Raw genomic sequence first — 20,599 nt, forward strand, 5'->3', positions numbered from 1 at the left:
CGATAGAATGCTTTTAAAGTAAAATTAAGTTTGAATTGATGGTTTTGACACCAAATGATTCCCATGGTCGTAATGCTTCTAGTGTTTACTACTGACTTGGTTATCTTTTTATTGCTTTGCTTTGTAAATCGTACTTTGATATTGTTATCTCAATGTTGTTTTGTCCATTAATACCAATTAAGAGAATAAATATATACAACACAAGTAAATTGGTTTATTGGATGTCAATTATTAAGCATGTATTGTATTATGGGAGGAGCAAATTTTTATCTGTAGTGCTGAAAATCAGGTACACGATACGATACTATAGGAAAATTTAATCAAATCAAAAAGTACCTTTTCAAATTTCCTACTTTGTTTAAAGTTTGAATTGTTTGCTTAAGGAACCCCCCCTAGTAGTTAAAATGTTATTCTTGCCTTATTCAGCCAAGAATAATTTACGTGTTAACAAAAACAATTTTGAAATTCAAGAAAAGTTTTTTCGTTTCAAAAATGTTTTATTTGTTCTATAGTTCGTGCTTTAAGCTCCATAGAAGACTTAAAATCTCATTATATGGTAACTTCAGTTACTCAAGCGTATATAAAACACATACTACTATATTACAACCTTTAAGCAGTTATCATACCAAAATAGTCATTTAATCTCACTACTTTTCCAAATCGAATGCGCAATATTTCCTCACACGCATGAAATTAAACAAAAGTGTTGTCACATCGTCAATCATACCACATCTTCTTATTTCTACTCAAGGAGCGCTTGAGTTATCTAGCGTTAGAACAAAGAAAATTGTCGAATTCACCTGTATGAAACACACGGCAGATGCTTCAATAAATGTCACGTTTCCAATTTTTCAACGTTCCCGTTGTACCGGTAACCATCTCGTAATCCGAATAATTGATTGATTGATTGTTTGGTGTTTAACGCCACTTTCAGCACTATTTTGCTATTTCGTGGCGGTCGGTTTTTATTGGTGGAAGAAGCCCAATGATAAAACTTGCATACTGTAAACCTTATTTTGACCTTTAGATGCGTTTTTTGTAACGTAGGGTTATCGTTTATTCCCATATCTCATTTTATTAATATTATGCGTATATAAACGAAAGACTATCCTATGTATGCCAATAATGCAAATATAAAAGATATTAATATAACATTATTGACCAATTCGTGTATCGCAAAATTTTTTAAATGGAAATTTTTCAATGCAAATATATATGTTGAAAAATATAGACCTATATGATAAATCAAACTTTATTAGTGAGATATGTTTGTACCGCAAATATCATATTCTAGGAAGTGTTACACCTAACGACTACATCAAAACGATACTAGGATACACGAGTCATCTACATTTAAAGGATTTTTTGTATCACTTAAAAAGAGTTGATTCATGAACAGTGCATAAATGAAAGAATTGGTTTACACGTTATGCTTCAAAAACAATGGTCTGATAATTTCTAAAGATATTAATGTAAGTGCACAACGATAAATAAAACAGGAGTCATTTTTTTAGTGTATGATGGGTTCAAATTCATACGCTTGTAACTTTAGAAAATCTTTGTGAATCAGATGAGTCTGGGGAGTTTGTGGAATCTTCACTCTTCTGCTTATCTTCAAGACTTAGCTCTTTGATAACCTGTAATGGAGAATCATAAGCAGATCGTTTCAGCGATGTCAACGACGGTCGTCGTTGTTGTTGTGTTGGTTGTTGAGGCTCCGGTACTTTTGGCATATCAACTTTGATATCATCTGACACTTTTGGCAATTCACTTTGACGTATAATAGGATGAGCCGCTACAGACAGCGCTGTAATTGCATCACCCATAGATATTTCCGAATCTTTAAAAAATACGTCTGAATCTGGTCCTTCGGTGATGATTTTTGGAATTATGTTTAATCGCAAATCACGTGTTTCCGTTTTCGACAACGAAGCAGAAGCACCTTGATTGATTTGATCTTGTGTATACATGTCTATTCGATTTTCCTTTTCCTTGGTTGCATGTTTGATTACTTGGCTGTATATGTCTTTGGCATAGAGGGGTATATCATACAGAAGATCGGCTGCCTCTGTAATCGATGGAGATAGAGGTTTTGATTCAATGGTAATTCGTTGGTCTCGCCATCGAACGCTGTCAAGAATTCCGGTCGTGCAGAATTCAACCACTCCCTTTGATGAACCAGTTGATTCTGATTTTACAAAGTTCACGACTGTGTTGCTTAAATCAGAAAATGCTTCGTGTAAGTCTGATATGAGAAGTACTGCTTGTATGTGATTGTCCCGCTTTCGTTTCAGAATTATCGGCGCTTCGCCAGTAGGCATCCGCATCGTGGTTTTAATTTCAAAGTCTGCAACGAACTCATCTTCTGTGACTACAAGTTTAACATTGGTCACGTGATATGGATCAACAGTTATATCACTATCAACTTGCCATGCAAACATTTCTTCCAAACTCTCCCCTCTGATTTTCGTTACTTTCAATTTTCCGCTAGCACTAGCTGTAACTCCGCAGTGACCGAATCGCTCTGGGATATCAATACTGAAATTTGCCTTTCCCTTTATAGCAAAACCTTTCTGAAAAGAAACGTATGTTCGAGCCTGTGTTTGTCTGTTTGTTTTCAAATTATACACTTGATCTTTTGCCGTGTTGTTTTCGTATTGTGTTGAAAATAATTCAACCTGTTTACGATTCTTCAAACCGTCTGACGATATATGATTATTGTTTCGCAAACTAAAGTTAACAGTTTTATGTATAAATTCATAGAAATTCCAGGGGATTTCAATTTCATAAAAAGATCGACGTAACAGTGGACTCTGATACCATCGTGCGTCTCGCTTTAATTCTCGCCATGCGTAGTCTTGTAACACTTGATCTATGTCGATTATTGGTCCACTATCTGTAGATTCGTTGCCGCATGCGCATAACATGTTTCTCATCAACTGCTTGTATCTGTCTTTAACATTGAGGTCTAAAATCCATCGTGACATACAGATAATTAAGATGTGAACCTCCTAAATCTGTATACATTAATCCAATCTCATTTATCTAAAATAGAATGTAAGTAAAACGCATTAAATTTCTAAACAGCAAAAACAAAAACACAAAAACAATTGAAAAAATGTGTTTAGTACTTCAAAACGAAAAAACAAGATAACAACGATATATGTACTTACTAAAGCTCTGTTATTTAGATATTTACAATGTAATAGAATAGTGCCTGAGATATTTACAATGTAATAGAATAGTGCCTGAGATATTTGCATAACTGTTATTTAATGTATTATTGTAAATAAAGCTGGCGGTGTTAATACAAACACTTCATAATATAACCAGAATCTCTCTGTTTAAAACTAACTGGGCCGATTAAATAAAATCTGCAGTAAAAGTCCAAATGACTTTTTTGTAACGCTTGTGATAAAAAGTATTAACAAAACTACCGCACTTCAAAGTCAAAAGTGTGGGGGGGGGGGGGGGGGGAGTAAACATAAGTAACACACAAACAGGAGTCAGATGAATTAAGTCGAAGATTGCATCACATTTAGTTATTATAGTAGTTTGTATTCAGATACAATTAGTTACACAGAGTGACCTAATACGATATATACATAGTCAGTAAAATATGGGATGAGAGCTAAGTAGAGTATTAAATGAACAAGATGGCTTTTTTGAAATAACTGATGTTTTATAGCTCTTTGTCTTTATTAAAATGTTACCTATTAATCTTTGTCTTTATCAAAATGTTACCTATTAATAATATCGTCATTTTATGATATTGCAGTTATGTCTTTCTTCCATATATGTTATTTAATGTATTATGATATCTCACCAATTCTGTTGTGATCATCGAAAAAAATTTGCTTGACATGTAATACTTTATTTTGCTTCAAGTAATGAGTCGTAATGTCCTATATTTTTACATCCGCCGCGGATCTACAATTCTTGTAGGTAAATGTAGAGGGTTCCACAGGAGTCCAGCCAACTTCTAAGCAAGGACCGAAGCTCATAAACTCGGCAATCAAAATTGTGAAGTAAAAGAAGCATAAGTTATCAGAATTAGTAGTTGCACCCTTTCAGCACATTTTGTGCAAGACTTGTGCTGTTGTAGTTATATTTGTAAGTTATAAAGTTTTATTTATTGGAAATTGGATTATCGACAGAATTCTTTTTTGTATTTCAGAAAGTCAGATTGATGCTTCGGGTCAAAGGCCAAAACAGAAAATGAAAACTATTGCCTCATTTTATTTCTATTATAGGGTACCTTCAAATAGTAAATGCTTTATGAGTATGCTTTTCAATGAAATTACATCCTAATCCTGTCATAAAACTACAAAGGATTCTCTTTATATTTTTCGCTTACACCAGATTCTAAGTTAAAAAATATTTTAAATTGTCCGTATGAAGGCATAATTCTGTACAAATTTATAATTGGTACACAACATTGATCGTTCATTTTGTATACATCAAATGAGTATGTATAATGACATTATTTACAACCCAGCAGAATCATTTCTGTGTTTATTTGATTAGATTTCTATGATATTGATTACATGTCTATGTTACATTGATTTCCACTTAAAACGTTTCCGACTCATTGACAACTTATGCACATCCATATTTCTTTCACAAAAGCTCTCTGTGTTATCTATTTTTTCCGATTCTAAACGCAACCGATGGAAGCATTAGAAGAAACATATCAAAATACATAATTTGTTTTCGAATAATTGCTTCCAGGGAGGATATTTAGTTCAAAAATTACGCAATTATGTCGAACGTAGCAGAGAAAAAGAAAGAACTAGAAGGACATTTATTATAGTAGATGAAATGATATAATTTAAAGATACATTTATAAGAACCAGAGCCTACAATGAGTCTGGATCGCCTATCTAAAAAAACTGATATTGATATTTGCGTAAAATCAAGATTACATTTTTCTATACCAGAACTTTCAATTGCTCTTTGTAGATGTTGTATTGCTGATTTTTTTGTGGCTGTTTTATATTTTCTTTTTGACTATCGATATCAGTTGTCCTGATACAAGACGATAACGCTAAAATGAGTTACATTGTCATTTAAGGGCAATAATTCCTACCAAAGAATAGACATTATTTTTTACAAAAACTAAGTATTTTTTGTAGATCTTGTATTGCTGATAATTTTCCTAAATACAGTTTCTTTTTATCTAATACACTTAAGATAATTACCAGAAATGCTAAAATTCATTACAAATTGCCTTTTAAGGGCAATAACTCCTTAAAGTAACATATTTATGGTATAATTCATGTTGCCATTTTTAGAGATCTCTAATTGCTGATAATTTTTATTGAATACAGTTTCTGTCTATGTAGTTCATAATCATAGGCAAAAATAATAAAATTGATTAAAAACGTCATATAAGGACCAACACATCTTTTAGAACTCGTCGGATATCTTGGTTCACATATTGTGTAAGTAGATATTGACATTTCGACATTTTGGACACGATTTTCTGTATCTTTTATAGTTTTCACGACATTGGACAATAAAAAATGTACCGGTATTTAACCTTTATGCTGTATTTAGCCATGGCGGTGATGTCGATGATGGACCGAAATAAATTAACAATTAGCAATACACTTTATCGACAGATTGTATAAGTATTCCTAGGACACCAATTGTGTCCCTTTAACAGCAGACTTGTTCCTGTATTGTTATGAGTCACAGTTTACGGACAAACTCGGTAAAGATTCATCTTGCTTAATTCCATTTGATTGAACATGTAACACTTGTCATGCCATTACCTGGATCACAATTTTGCTTGAGGTAACCGAGACATTTCTGATTCTACTGAGACAATTTACTTCAAGGAATTTATTTAGAATAAATATAAGTTTATAGCATTGATTGTCTTTTCCTGAATTCGGATATTCTAGTTTCACAGGGGAACATCCTTACTAAATTATACAAGAAAAGAAACGAATTTTCGTTCACTTGTGTTAATTTTCTTTCCTTTTTTGTGTACGGTGGTGTTCTGTTGGCACCTTTTTACTCGTTGTAAATTTTCAACTCGATCGCTATGCCCGTCTCTGAAATGACGTTTTAGATTTCAATGAACGTTATCTTAGTGTAACTGTTAAATAAACAATTCAGGGATTTCGTTACGACAACATTCTTAAAACCTTTACTAAATTTGTTCATAGATACAAAAATTTAGTTTGAAAGTTTTACTGTACATGTACTCTTGTAACAAATGAGTAATCACATCATATTTAAACGGTGATGTGGTATATAGAGTTCGTAAATTAAGATATGATCGATGTAAACTTCATTCGAATAAACTTATTCTCAAAACGTATTTAATCTGCATCGTAGTAAGATCTACTGAGGTATTTTAATGTGTTAAAACACGTATTGTCCTTCATCTTGTCAATACTTATATTTTTTTATAGCACAAGGTCATGTTTTTTTCAGACTGCGCATGACGTGTTTACACAAAATACGTTGGAGGTGTACTAATTGATGACATTTTACTAGTCTGTGAGAACATGATATATTTGTGACTTTAAACTGTGATTTGAATAAGCTTTGAGTAAATGCGAGAACTCTTAGATCGGTACTTTGCGTCTATTATCTTTTAATGATTTGTGTGCTGAGTACCGATCTAATGAATCAATTTTAAAATCAGGAGATGAGGTATGCTTGCCAATGAGACAACTATCCGTCAGATACCATAGGACAAGACAACTACCCGTCAGATACCATAGGACAAGACAACGACCCGTCACATACCATAGGACAAGACAACTACCAGTCAAATATCACAGGACAAGACAACTACCCGTCAGATACCATAGGACAAGACAACGACCCGTCACATACCATAGGACAAGACAACTACCCGTCACATACCACAGGACAAGACAACTACCCGTCAGATACCATAGGACAAGACAACTATCCGTCACATACCACAGGACAAGACAACGACCCGTCAGATACCATAGGACAAGACAACTACCCGTCACATACCATAGGACAAGACAACTACCCGTCACATACCATAGGACAAGACAACTACCCGTCAGATACCATAGGACAAGACAACTACCCGTCACATACCATAGGACAAGACAACTACCCGTTAGATACCATAGGACAAGACAACTATCCGTCACATACCATAGGACAAGACAACTACCCGTCACATACCATAGGACAAGACAACTACCCGTCAGATACCATAGGACAAGACAACTACCCGTTAGATACCATATGACAAGACAACTGCCCGTCACATACCATAGGACAAGACAACTACCCGTCACATACCATAGGACAAGACAACTACCCGTCAGATACCATAGGACAAGACAACTACCCGTCACATACCATAGGACAAGACAACTACCCGTCAGATACCATAGGACAAGGATGTAAATAACCGAAGGTCTAAACGAATACAAGTTACTGATAAAGCTTAGATAATTATTTCCATGACAAAAATAATAACATATTGTAAAAGGCTGATTTATCTATGTCGATTTTTGATACAAGGCAATCAATTTTAGACACAACAGTAAATACAAAATAATCCAGCCTTAAATATACAACCTTTCATCTCTAACAACAACAACAACCCCCCCCCCCCCCCCCCCCCCTAAAAAATTAAAAAATAATCAAATAAATAATAATAATTAAAAAAATCCATTTAATACCATCAACGATAATTTGCATTTATTTTAATTTATTAACACTTGTGTTTGACGTCATATTCAAGTTTAATTACAATCTACATAGGATTAGATTTTTATTCTCTCTATATGTCATGAATTTACTCTAGATTGACTTTGATTATAAATATTTCATTTGCTCAACTTCTCCAGCTTCTCCTTTGCATAATATAATTAAGTTTTTTTTTCACCTATACTTCTACGAAATTGACATACAACATGTGCTGTTCATTGTTGTTTGTCCTTGGTTCTGTGAGTATTTTGTCGGAGGAGTCGTTTGTTGGTGGTTGGTGTGGTTTGTCCTTCTTTTTGTGAGTGTTTTGTCGGAGGAGTCGTTTCACGGTGGTAGGTGTGGTTTGTCCTTCATTCTGTGAGTATTTTGTCGGAGGGAGGAGTTTGTTGGTGGTTGGTGTGGTTTGTCCCTCATTCTGTGAGTATTTTGTCGGAGGAGTCGTTTGTTGGTGGTTGTTGTGGTTTGTCCTTTGATCTGTGAGTATTTTGTCGGAGGAGTCGTTTGTATGTGGTTGGTGTGGTTTGTCCTTCTTTCTGTGAGGGCTTTGTCGGAGGAGTCGTTTGTTGGTGGTCAGTGTCCTTGTTTCTGTGAGTGTTTTCTTGGAGAAGTCGTTTGATGTTATTAAGTATGGTTTGTCCTTGTTTCTGTGAGTGTTTTGTCGGAGGAGATGTTTGTTGGTAGTTGGTTTGGTTTGTCCTTGTTTTTGTGAGTGTTTTGTTTGAGGAGTTGTTTGTTGGTGGTTGGTGTGGTTAGTCCTTGTTTCTGTGAGTGTTTTGTCGGAGGAGATGTTTGTTGATAGTTGGTTTGGTTTGTCCTTCTTTCTGTGAGTGTTTTGTCGGAGGAGTCGTTTGTTGGTGGTTGGTGTTGTTTGTCCTTCTTTCTGCGAGTGATTTGTCGGAGGAGTCGTTTCACGGTGGTAGGTAAGGTTTGTCCTTCATTCTGTGAGTATTTTGTCGGAGGACTCGTTTGTTGGTGGCTGGTGTGGTTTGTCCTTGTTTCTGTGAGTGTTTTGTCGGAGGATTGTTTGTTGGTGGTTTATTTTGTTTTTTCTTGTTTCTGTGAGTGTTTTCTCAAAGGAGTCGTTTGTTGGTATTAGTTGTGGTTTGTCCTTGTTTCTGTGACTGTTTTGTCGGAGGAGTTGTTTGTTGGTGGTTGGTTTGGATTTTTCCTTGTTTCTCTGAGTGTTTTGTCGGAGGAGTCGTTTATTGGTGGTTGGTATGGTTGTTATCTTGTTTCTGTGAGTGTTTTGTTGGAAGAGTTGTTTGTTGGTGGTTGGTGTGGTTTGTCCTTGTTTCTGTCATTGTTTTGTACAATGAGTCGTTTGTTGGTGGTTGGTATGGTTTGTCCTTGTTTCTGTGAGTGTTTTGTCGGAGGAGATGTTTGTTGATAGTTGGTTTGGTTTGTCCTTCTTTCTGTGAGTGTTTTGTCGGAGGAGTCGTTTGTTGATATTTGGTGTGTTTTGTCCTTGTTTCTGTGAGTATTTTGTCGGAGGAGTCGTTTGTTGGTAGTTGGTGTCCTTGTTTCTGTGAGTGTTTTGATGAAGGAGTTGTTTGTTGGTAGTTGATTTGGTTTTTCCTTGTTGCTGTGAGTGTTTTCTCGGAGAAGTCGTTTGATGGTATTAAGTATGGTTTGTTCTTGTTTCTGTGAGTGTTTTGTCGGAGGAGTCGTTTGATGGTATTAAGTATGGTTTGTCCTTGTTTCCGTGTGTTTTGTCGGAGGAGTTGTTTGTTGGTGGTTGGAGTGGTTTTTCCTTGTTTCCGTGAGTGTTTTGTCGAAGGAGTCGTTTGTTGGTGGTTGGTGTTGTTTGTCCTTCTTTCTGTGAGTGATTTGTCGGAGGAGTCGTTTCACGGTGGTAGGTAAGGTTTGTCCTTCATTCTGTGAGTATTTTGTCGGAGGACTCGTTTGTTGGTGGCTGGTGTGGTTTGTCCTTGTTTCTATGAGTGTTTTGTCGGAGGATTGTTTGTTGGTGGTTTATTTTGTTTTTTCTTGTTTCTGTGAGTGTTTTCTCAAAGGAGTCGTTTGTTGGTATTAGTTGTGGTTTGTCCTTGTTTCTGTGACTGTTTTGTCGGAGGAGTTGTTTGTTGGTGGTTGGTTTGGATTTTTCCTTGTTTCTCTGAGTGTTTTGTCGGAGGAGTCGTTTATTGGTGGTTGGTGTGGTTGTTATCTTGTTTCTGTGAGTGTTTTGTTGGAAGAGTTGTTTGTTGGTGGTTGGTGTGGTTTGTCCTTGTTTCTGTGATTGTTTTGTACAATGAGTCGTTTGTTGGTGGTTGGTATGGTTTGTCCTTGTTTTTGTGAGTGTTTTGTCGGAGGAGATGTTTGTTGATAGTTGGTTTGGTTTGTCCTTGTTTCTGTGAGTGTTTTGTCGGAGGAGTCGTTTGTTGATATTTGGTGTGGTTTGTCCTTGTTTCTGTGAGTATTTTGTCGGAGGAGTCGTTTGTTGGTAGTTGGTGTCCTTGTTTCTGTGACTGTTTTGTCGGAGGAGTTGTTTGTTGGTGGTTGGTTTGGATTTTTCCTTGTTTCTCTGAGTGTTTTGTCGGAGGAGTCGTTTATTGGTGGTTGGTGTGGTTGTTATCTTGTTTCTGTGAGTGTTTTGTTGGAAGAGTTGTTTGTTGGTGGTTGGTGTGGTTTGTCCTTGTTTCTGTGATTGTTTTGTACAATGAGTCGTTTGTTGGTGGTTGGTATGGTTTGTCCTTGTTTCTGTGATTGTTTTGTACAATGAGTCGTTTGTTGGTGGTTGGTGTGGTTTGTCCTTGTTTCTTTGAGTGTTTTGTCGGAGAAGTCGTTTGTTGGTGGTTGGTGTGGTATGTCCTTCTTTCTGTGAGTGTTTTGTCGGAGGAGTCGTTTCACGGTCGTAGGTGTGGTTTTTCTTTCATTCTGTGAGTATTTAGTTGAAGGAGTCGTTTGTTAGTTGTTGGTGTAGTTTGTCCTTGTTTTTGTGAGTGCTTTGTCGGAGAAGATGTTTGTTGGTAGTTGGTGTGGTTATCCTTGTTTCTGTGAGTGCTTTTTCGAAGGAGTCGTTTGTTGGTGGTTGATGTGGTTTGTCCTTGTTTCAGTGAGTGCTTTGTCGAAGGAGTCGTTTGTTTTTGGTTGGTGTGGTTTGTCCTTGTTTCTGTGAGTGTTTTGTCGGAGGAGTCGTTTGTTGGTATTACGTGTGGCTTGTCCTTGTTTTTGTGAGTGCTTTGTCGAAGGATTCGTTTGTTTGTGGTTGGTGTGGTTTGTCCTTGTTTCTGTGAGTGTTTTGTGGAAGGAGTCGTTTGTTGGTGGTTGGTGTGGTTTGTTCATCTTTCTGTGAGTGTTTTGTCGGAGGAGTCGTTTGTTGGTGGTTGGTGTGGTTTGTCCTTGTTTCTTTGAGTGTTTCGTCGGAGGAGTCGTTTGTTGGTGGTTGGTGTGGTTTGTCCTTGTTTCTGTGAGTGTATTTTGTGGAAGGAGTCGTTTGTTGGTGGTTGGTGTGGTTTGTTCATCTTTCTGTGAGTGTTTTGTCGGAGGAGTCGTTTGTTGGTGGTTGGTGTGGTTTGTCTTTGTTTCTGTAAGTGTTTTGTCGGAGGAGTCGTTTGTTGGTGGTTGGTGTGGTTTGTTCATCTTTCTGTGAGTGTTTTGTTGGAGGAGTCGTTTGTTGGTGGTTGGTGTGGTTTGTCTTTGTTTCTGTGAGTGTTTTGTCGGAGGAGTCGTTTGTTGGTGGTTGGTGTGGTTTGTTCATCTTTCTGTGAGTGTTTTGTCGGAGGAGTCATTTGTTGGTGATTGGTGTGGTTTGTTCTTTCTGTGAGTGTTTTGTCAGAGGAATCGTATGTTGATGGTTGGTATAATGTGTCCTTCTTTCTGTGAGTGTTTTGTCGGAGGAGTCGTTTGTTGGTGATTGGTGTGGTTTGTTCTTTCTGTGAGTGTTTTGTCGGAGGAATCGTTTGTTGTTTGTTGGTATAATGTGTCCTTCTTTCTGTGAGTGTTTTGTCGGAGGAGTCGTTTGTTGGTGATTGGTGTGGTTTGTTCTTTCTGTGAGGGCTTGTCGGAGGAGTCGTTTGTTGGTGGTTGGTGTGGTTTGTCTTTGTTTCTGTAAGTGTTTTGTCGGAGGAGTCGTTTGTTGGTGGTTGGTGTGGTTTGTTCATCTTTCTGTGAGTGTTTTGTTGGAGGAGTCGTTTGTTGGTGGTTGGTGTGGTTTGTCTTTGTTTCTGTGAGTGTTTTGTCGGAGGAGTCGTTTGTTGGTGGTTGGTGTGGTTTGTTCATCTTTCTGTGAGTGTTTTGTCGGAGGAGTCATTTGTTGGTGATTGGTGTGGTTTGTTCTTTCTGTGAGTGTTTTGTGAGTGTTTTGTCGGAGGAATCGTATGTTGATGGTTGGTATAATGTGTCCTTCTTTCTGTGAGTGTTTTGTCGGAGGAGTCGTTTGTTGGTGGTTGGTATAATGTGTTCTTCTTTCTGTGAGTGTTTTGTCGGAGGAGTCGTTTGTTGGTGATTGGTGTGGTTTGTTCTTTCTGTGAGTGTTTTGTCGGAGGAATCGTTTGTTGGTGGTTGGTATAATGTGTTCTTCTTTCTGTGAGTGTTTTGTCGGAGGAGTCGTTTGTTGGTGATTGGTGTGGTTTGTTCTTTCTGTGAGGGTTTTGTCGAAGGAGTCGTTTGTTGGTGGTTGGTGTGGTTTTTTCTTTCTTTCTGTGAGTGTTTTGTCAGAGGAATCGTTTGTCCTTCTTTCTGTGAGTGTTTTGTCAGAGGAATCGTTTGTCCTTCTTTCTGTGAGTGTTTTGTCAGGGGAATCGTGTGTCCTTCTTTCTGTGAGTGTTTTGTCAGGGGAATCGTTTGTCCTTCTTTCTGTGAGTGTTTTGTCAGGGGAATCGTTTGTCCTTCTTTCTGTGAGTGTTTTGTCTGATCAGTCGTTTGTTGATGATTGGTGTGGTTTGTTCTTTCTGTGAGGGTTTTGTCGAAGGAGTCGTTTGTTGGTGGTTGGTGTGGGTTTTTCTTTCTTTCTGTGAGTGTTTTGTCTGATCAGTCGTTTGTTGGTGGTTGGTGTGGTTTGTTCTTTCTGTGAGTGTTTTGTCTGATCAGTCGTTTGTTGGTGGTTGGTGTGGTTTGTTGTACTGTACTAAAGTCTGTTTATATATAATGGAGTTCGTAGAAATGACATAAAGTCACAGCTAACAATTATGGAATATAAGAACGTGGACAGACTACCGATGCTAAGTCGTTAACTTGCCTTTATTTGAATACTCATTTTTTTGTAAGTGTTGACAAGATTCTTTCCATCAAATTTGATGGAAGAAACATAAATAAGTTACTAGCATGACGATTCCAATATTTCAAATCACATTTTAAATGAGTTAATTATTGTGTTATATCAATAATTCAGGTTACTTTAGATGAATAAATGATGTCCACGTGGCTTATATCTAACTTGTTCACTGATAATAATCATGTGTGTCAAAAAATGTGTTTTTAGAGCCAGTTAATTCGACATAAACGCTATTGCTTTCAGTTTATTTTCTAAGACAATATGCAAGTTGTTGACATCGATATAATTGACAAGAGTGATGAACTAGAATAAGTAATTTGTCTGTTGTAGTGTAGAGCTGAGATTATTGTAATGTGTTGTAGAAATCTCAGAGTAGAACAAATGGATATACGTACATGTTTACAGATGATGAAGTACATCTTGGAGATATGAAATTTTTACGAAATCAAAATTAACGATCATCATATTTGTTATCAACGCCTCCGAACATTAACCTTCTTGTGTTTCATTCCCACGCAGACACACATAATAAGCTTTGAAGTTCTGGCATTACTTATGATTTTATATGCATTCCAAGAATCGAATAGGGACAATTATGCCTAGTTTGGTCTCAGATTTTCAGTATTTTTTTTTATCAAGTTCGTCATATTTAGATTAATAAATATTAGTTTAAACGATTTAAACAAAACAGAGGCTATAATTCGTTAATCTTCATGAATTCAATTAGCGAAAATGGTTACAATAATGGATTATCTTGAATTAATGCCACAAGGCAATATTCATTCCACAAATGAAATTTAAATAGGCTATGTTCCATGAAAATGTCCATTCTAGGCAAGTTGAGATGAAGAACTGTCGGAAAATTGCTTTTCCAAACGATTTAAGTAAAAACTAAAATATGCATGAACTTTGACGTGAATATGTATAGTGAAATTTCAATTACCTTTTTTTTTGTTATAGGGGTATGCCAATTTCCCTCGACTTTACTTCAAATAAGAGACGTTCTTCAATTTTTTCTAAAAATCACATTATCACACATGCAAATGTATACTTAAATAAAAATAATAATATTATGATTATGCTTTTGTACAAGTGATAAAATTAATAATGCCTAAAGAATGCAATTTTAACAGATTTTGTCAAATTTTGAATATTCAGCCAAAATATACTAGAACTCTTAAACAAAAGCATGTGGGAAGTAGAGCTATGCATTGTCCTCCGTATACAATATAATTAATTTTCCTTTGATGCAAAATTTTACTAAAACATTGTCTTCGACAGCAAAATGCAGCAAAAATAAACATTTATTATTTCTTACTGAAATATTGTGGATAATTTGTGGGGAAACATTATGTAGATTATTTGATAGTCGAATGCTACATTTGTAGTTGGTTTTTACAACTTTTAGATTTTGACTATGTGAATGAAATTGGCCCCTTCCTTTTTGATCTCTTTAGACAAAATACCGGTATAAGAAATAAGTTGCCCTGATTATATACAAGTTATAAATTTTGAAAGCTGAAACTAAGGTTCTGACTCAATAATCCGAAACTCGTTTTTAGCAGTTTTTGCATTTTCTAGTCCCTTGTGTTTTATTTAATTTTGTTTACTGAAATTTATCAACGGATTTTGTTTACTTGCCATGGACAACATTACACAATAGGTGCCACCCGTGGAATATAAACTGCTTCACCTTTCGGAGCACCTGTAACTCTTTTCACAAAAAGTTTTACGATTAAAATTGATCGTAAGTTATACCGAATTGTTCATGACTTACGAGTGTTTTTAATCGTAAGTTTTTTTTAATGTAAAGAGTCGCTGGGTTCATTCTTTTTTGCGGTGATTGTTCTACTTAATTTTTAGTTTTTAGTCTAGAGCGCTTTAGTCTAGAGCGCTTTGTAGACTTCATGTAAGTGTTGTATTCTGGGTTAATTTTTGCTATGGTTTTATCTATCACCTGCTTAGTTTGGTTAATTTATGCTATGGTTTTATCTGTCACCTGCTTAGTTTGGTTAATTTTTGCTATGGTTTTATCTGTCACCTGCTTAGTTTGGTTAATTTTTGCTATGGTTTTATCTGTCACCTGCTTAGTTTGAGTCACACTCTTCGTATCATAGGTATCATCCACGTTTTTAAAATGTGTAATTTCGATAGTGTTTACAAAATTATCAATTACAAAATATTTCTTTATAATTGCCGTAATATACACTTCTTTTTGAAATGAAGCTTTAGGCAAACACCAAAAATCCAAGATGTTTCATTTCTTTTCAAAAAGGAGTACATCGTACCAAATTTTGTTGCTTTGACATTATTTCAGACAACCTCTTGTTAAGGTACAAAAATAAGATGGAAAATTTATAATTGAAAAAAAAAAATATCATGGATAATTTTTAAAGATTCAGTCACGAGCATCATACCAATTATACTTTTCCCGTTGACAAAATTTCTACATAATAATATTGAAATCATGACCTATAAGTAAATTATAAATATTATCTGAAAGTAATTTTCGCAAGTGATTGGCCCTTCTCTGTGAACATCCTGAGTAGTAAAAATACAAACTGTATAGAATATACACAATACAATAAATCAGTTAAATCAGATCTACTAGTTGGTCGTGCGGTTATCTTTGTCGTTTGGTTTCTTTTTTCTATCGTAATTGTCTTTCATTTCAACAAAAGTACTCAGACATTCTTCTCAATATATCACAATTTAAAGTAGGTTAAGTCTTCTTGCTATCATATTTATATTTAAAACACCCCCCTTTAACCCCTATTTCGAAATGAATTTTCAATCCCGGATTGCAGGTTGTGATGGAAAAAGCCAAGCTATATGGATCAAAGTCTGCCTAGAAGAATAATGCAGAAAATCGATAATTTTCTTAGGCTTATTTTCTATCACTGGATGAGTACTGTTAGACCGAATGTTACTTTTAATCTTCAAGTACAATCCAGCGTAGTTGGTTACTTATTTCTTATTCCTTATTCGTTACTTATTTCTTATTCGTTACTTATTCCTTATTCGTTCCTTAATCGCTTTTAGTATGTTGCCCCTTTTAATGCTTTTTTTTTTGTCTTTTATTTACTTCACCATGGTGTAAGTTACGGGTTCGAGGAGGTAAAATTTCCCTGTTAGTGCGAATGTTTCGGCGCTCGACTGATACTCTGTTACTTATTCCCTACTTATTCGTTCCTTATTAATTTTTTATACGTGGTCCATTTTTAATTATTTTGCTTTTTTCCAATTCATGTCTCTGGAGTAGTCCTGAGTTCATGGAGTTGGTCCACTTAAAAAAGGTAAAAATATAGTATGTCTGAAGCTGTCAAATTGAAATATAGACCCCCCTTAACATAGAATTGTCCATATTTTGAGTTAGAGCTGGTAGACTTTTCTATAATTTTGATATCATTTGTCCAAAATTAGTACATTAAATTGTAAAAATCTGTTTTGAGATAGAGCAGGTGCGATTTTTTTTAATTTTAATTTATTATCTAAAAGAAATGCACTACGAAATAACTGTGTTTTCTGGCCAACCCAGTTATCGCATAGGTACCATAAAAAGGGGGAAACGTTTAAAAAACGAACAAGTTACAAGGCATCTGTCGAGTGCAGAGACAGATTCATATGCGCCAGTGGGTACTTTCAACTTCACAAGCCCAGGACTAACACCATAGACATTAAATAAAAACAAAACAAAATCATTCAATATTTGCAACGTATAAAAAGCGAATAAGGAACCATAGGTAGCGAATAAGTAACAGGGTATCAGTCGAGCGCGGAGACTGGGATATACGCGCTTACAAATTAATTTCACCCTCGCGAACCAATAACTAACACCAGAGACAAGAAAATAAAAGAAAAAAAAATCACTAAAAAGGACAATGTATCAAAAGCGAACAAGGAACCAATAAGTAGCGAATAAGTAACAGGGTATCAGTCGAGTGCAGGAACTGGTACATATGCGCTAACAGGGTAATTTCACCTCCACAAACTCCATAATACTAACACCATGGTGAAGAAAAGAAAAGAAAGCATTATAAGGGAACAACATATTAAAAACGAATAAGGAATAAGGAATAAGTAGCGAATACATAACGAATAAGGAATAAGTAATGATGTAGTAACGATTAAGGAATGAGGAATAAGTAACAAATTTGACGACCCTAATGACGTTGACGTAGCCAATATTTCAGCATCGACCATAATCTACACTGAATTGCGTTTACTTTGAACTAATAATTTTAAAACTGTTAAAAAGCTTTTGGTCAATATTTGGCCATATTATATGCATCTGTAGTTACCATTATCTTTTGGATATGAGAACCCTGGTGACGACACGTGAATATTATAAATGCATGGAAAAGAACGAAAGCAGTAAAAAAGCTACCAAACAGAAAAAAAACATTAAGATATGACAAAAGACACTGACTGATAGTTAACAGTAATACTGGTATGATAGAGCTTCCATAGATAGTAAGTTATAACAGTAATACTGGTAAGATAGAGCTTCCATAGATAGTAAGTTATAGCAGTAATACTGGTATGATAGAGCTTCCATAGATAGTTAGTTATAACAGTAATACTGGTCCATAGATAGTTAGTTATAACAGTAATACTGGTCCATAGATAGTTAGTTATAACAGTAATACTGGTATGATAGAGTTTCCATAGATAGTTAGTTATAACAGTAATATTAGTATGATAAAGCTTCCATAGAAAGTTAGTTATAACAGTAGTACTGGAATTAGAATAGTAAAGCTTCCATTGACCAAATGATCCCCCCTCCCCAAAAAAAAAAAAAAAAAAACCTAAAAAAAAAACAAAGGCTTTGATTAGATTCAATACTGTGTTGTTTTTCTGCAGAGATGAAAAATTGTGCAACTACCAACAGATAATAAATCATTAGCTCTCCATTTGTTTGTGTGTTTATCGGAAGCTCATTAAATAAAAATTATTTTATATGAAATCTGATTACAAATATCGAAAGTTCTGCATAAATGTTAATTTTGTGAACTATATCAGTTTAATAAAATATAAAACATGTACACCATCACAAAACTTGACTACATATACATCTAAAAATAATATATGCACCAAATTAAGATAAAGTCATGCATCTTAAATACTGTTTCAATTATCTTAACCATAAATCCTAAATAAACAAAATTGATATTAAATATTAGATTACCTCTGATAACTGTTCCTTCTTGAACGTTCATCCTTGCAAGGTTGAATTAATTTCCTCTTGTATTTAACCCTATAATCAATCCTATGCTTATGTTAATTAGAAGAACAATATAATTCTGTTAATCTCGTCTGTCAATGCTTTCTAAAACATAGTATTGATTGGGATAAACACTCCTAGCTCAAACTAGCCATCTTCAATAATTATTTAACAGATTTTCTCTTGGATTTTTTATTCTTTCACTGCTTGGCATATAACTATAGATAGTTGTCTGGTTGTACTGGCTTTTTCTTATTGATTTTCCTGCAGTAAAAACTCCACTTACATTTCATTCTAATCCAAACAGATTCCCCTGACGTTACATCCTAGAAGTGCGATATAAGTTTTAGATATCATTGAGGATTTTATTAAATGGATTTTTGGAATCTGACTTGTTGATTCAGACATTATATCACAATTGCATTTATTTGTACACCCACGGAGATCAATAAAATTACTGCAAACCTTTACAGAAAAGCAAATCATCATTATCTTTGCAACAAATCTTCTTTTCATACACTGTCTTCAAGGCTTATTGCTTGTTGACTCTCCGTATTCATACACTGTCTTCAAGGCTTATTTCTTGTTGACTCTCTGTATTCATACACTGTCTTCAAGGCTTATTGCTTGTTGACTCCCCCGTTTTCATACATTGTCTTCAAGGATTATTGCTTGTTGACTCTCCGTATTCATACACTGTCTTCAAGGCTTATTGCCTGTTGACTCCCCGTATTCATACACTGTCTTCAAGGCTTATTTCTTGTTGACTCTCTGTATTCATACACTGTCTTCAAGGCTTATTGCTTGTTGACTCCCCCGTTTTCATACATTGTCTTCAAGGATTATTGCTTGTTGACTCTCCGTATTCATACACTGTACTCAAGGTTTATTGCTTGTTGACTCTCCGTATTTATACATTGTCTTCAAGGCTTATTGCTTGTTTACTCTCCGTATTTATACATTGTCTTCAAGGATAATTGCTTGTTGACTCTCCGTATTCATACACTGTACTCAAGGCTTATTGCTTGTTGACTCCCCGTATTCATACATTGTCTTCAAGGTTTATTGCTTGTTGACTCCCCGTATTCATACACTGTCTTCAAGGATTATTGCTTGTTGACTCCCCGTAATCATACACTGTCTTTAAGGTTTATTGCTTGTTGACTCCCCGTATTCATACATTGTCTTCAAGGATTATTGCTTTTTGACTCTCTGTATTCATACACTGTCTTTCATATTTATTGTTAACAACTTCTAATATTTACAAATTGTCTACTCTACGAAAGATCATTCACGATTCGAGATTCGATATATCAAGTTTCACTGGGAGATTATCAATTTCACCGATTGAAACTTGAATTTCGAATCTCGGATGATCTTTTAAGATCCTTTTGTGCACTTGAAAGAGCAGCTATAAAACCAAGCGTTTTAGTTTAACTTAATTGTATTAAGTTCGCATACTAATTTTTCAAATACATCAGATTTAACCATTGATGAATTTATAAATATCTTAATATTTCAAAACACAATTTATTCTAACGAGTATCACTGTCGAGAGAAGAACTTTAGAAGGACGACTGAAACGTGACGTCACTATGACACGCTACATACAGGTAAGATAACACGATACGAGACAATAGGTATGATTCGAAGTGTTTTGCAGTATATAAACCTTAATATTTAACCTTAACGACTCGAATTATAACTCTGCCCAATATAGTTGCCGCAATACGTTTTTTTGCAGAAAATAATACCCGAGGACTTCAAAGTAAAACTACACCTGTCATTTTATATACCTACATTGTTTGCACCTGTCCTAAGTCAGGAATCTGATGTTCAGTGGTTGTCGTTTGTTTATGTGGTTCATAAGTGTTACTCGTTTCTCGTTTTTTATATAGATTAGACCGTTGGTTTTCCCGTTTGAATGGTTTTCAACTAGTAATTTTTGGGGCCCTTTATAGCTTGCTGTTCGGTGTGAGCCAAGGCTCCGTGTTGAAGACCGTACTTTGACCTATAATGGTTTACTTTTATAAATTTTGACTTGGATGGAGAGTTGTCTCATTGGCACTCATACCACATCTTCTTATATCCATTAAACATATTGCATCCAAAATGATCAACTACAAGAGAGTATTAGACACCTTTACCTGCAGGTATGTAAAATCGAAACTTCTCGATTAGTCTAGTGTATCGTCCCCATACAAATAATGTCCCACTGGTCATATTATGACTTTAGACCTTTGCATCATTTAAAATAAACGACTAAGAGAGTTGCTAGCCAAAGAGGCTTGACATCGAATTCCCAAACCCATCAACTGGATCGACAACTTCAGGTTACTGGTGGATGCAGTTGAGGAATAAGCCAGAAAATGAATAAAGCACAAGCCAAATGAACTAAAACTGAAAACTTTATCTGCATTGATCAAAGCTGTTTGGTCATGCAT

General features: G+C 35.3%; 1 protein-coding gene across 1 annotated transcript; it reads right to left on the bottom strand.

Moving 5' to 3' along the window:
* Nucleotides 1-1,228: 1,228 nt before the first annotated feature.
* LOC127737392 (uncharacterized) lies at nucleotides 1,229-18,467 on the bottom strand. Its single transcript, XM_052248038.1, has 2 exons — nucleotides 18,120-18,467; nucleotides 1,229-3,045 (listed from the first exon to the last, which is right to left on the bottom strand). The coding sequence occupies exon 2, from the start codon at nucleotides 2,985-2,987 to the stop codon at nucleotides 1,533-1,535; it is 1,455 nt and encodes a 484-aa protein (XP_052103998.1). The 5' UTR covers nucleotides 2,988-3,045; nucleotides 18,120-18,467; the 3' UTR covers nucleotides 1,229-1,532.
* Nucleotides 18,468-20,599: the final 2,132 nt, after the last annotated feature.

Source organism: Mytilus californianus, unplaced genomic scaffold, assembly GCF_021869535.1.
Source record: "Mytilus californianus isolate M0D057914Y unplaced genomic scaffold, xbMytCali1.0.p SCAF_4, whole genome shotgun sequence".
In the NCBI taxonomy this organism is placed as follows: Eukaryota; Metazoa; Mollusca; class Bivalvia; order Mytilida; family Mytilidae; genus Mytilus; species Mytilus californianus.

Bases quoted from the DNA above. Each gene is read 5' to 3' on its own strand.
- LOC127737392 (XM_052248038.1), bottom strand. From the start codon at position 2,987: ATGTCACGATGGATTTTAGACCTCAATGTTAAAGACAGATACAAGCAG.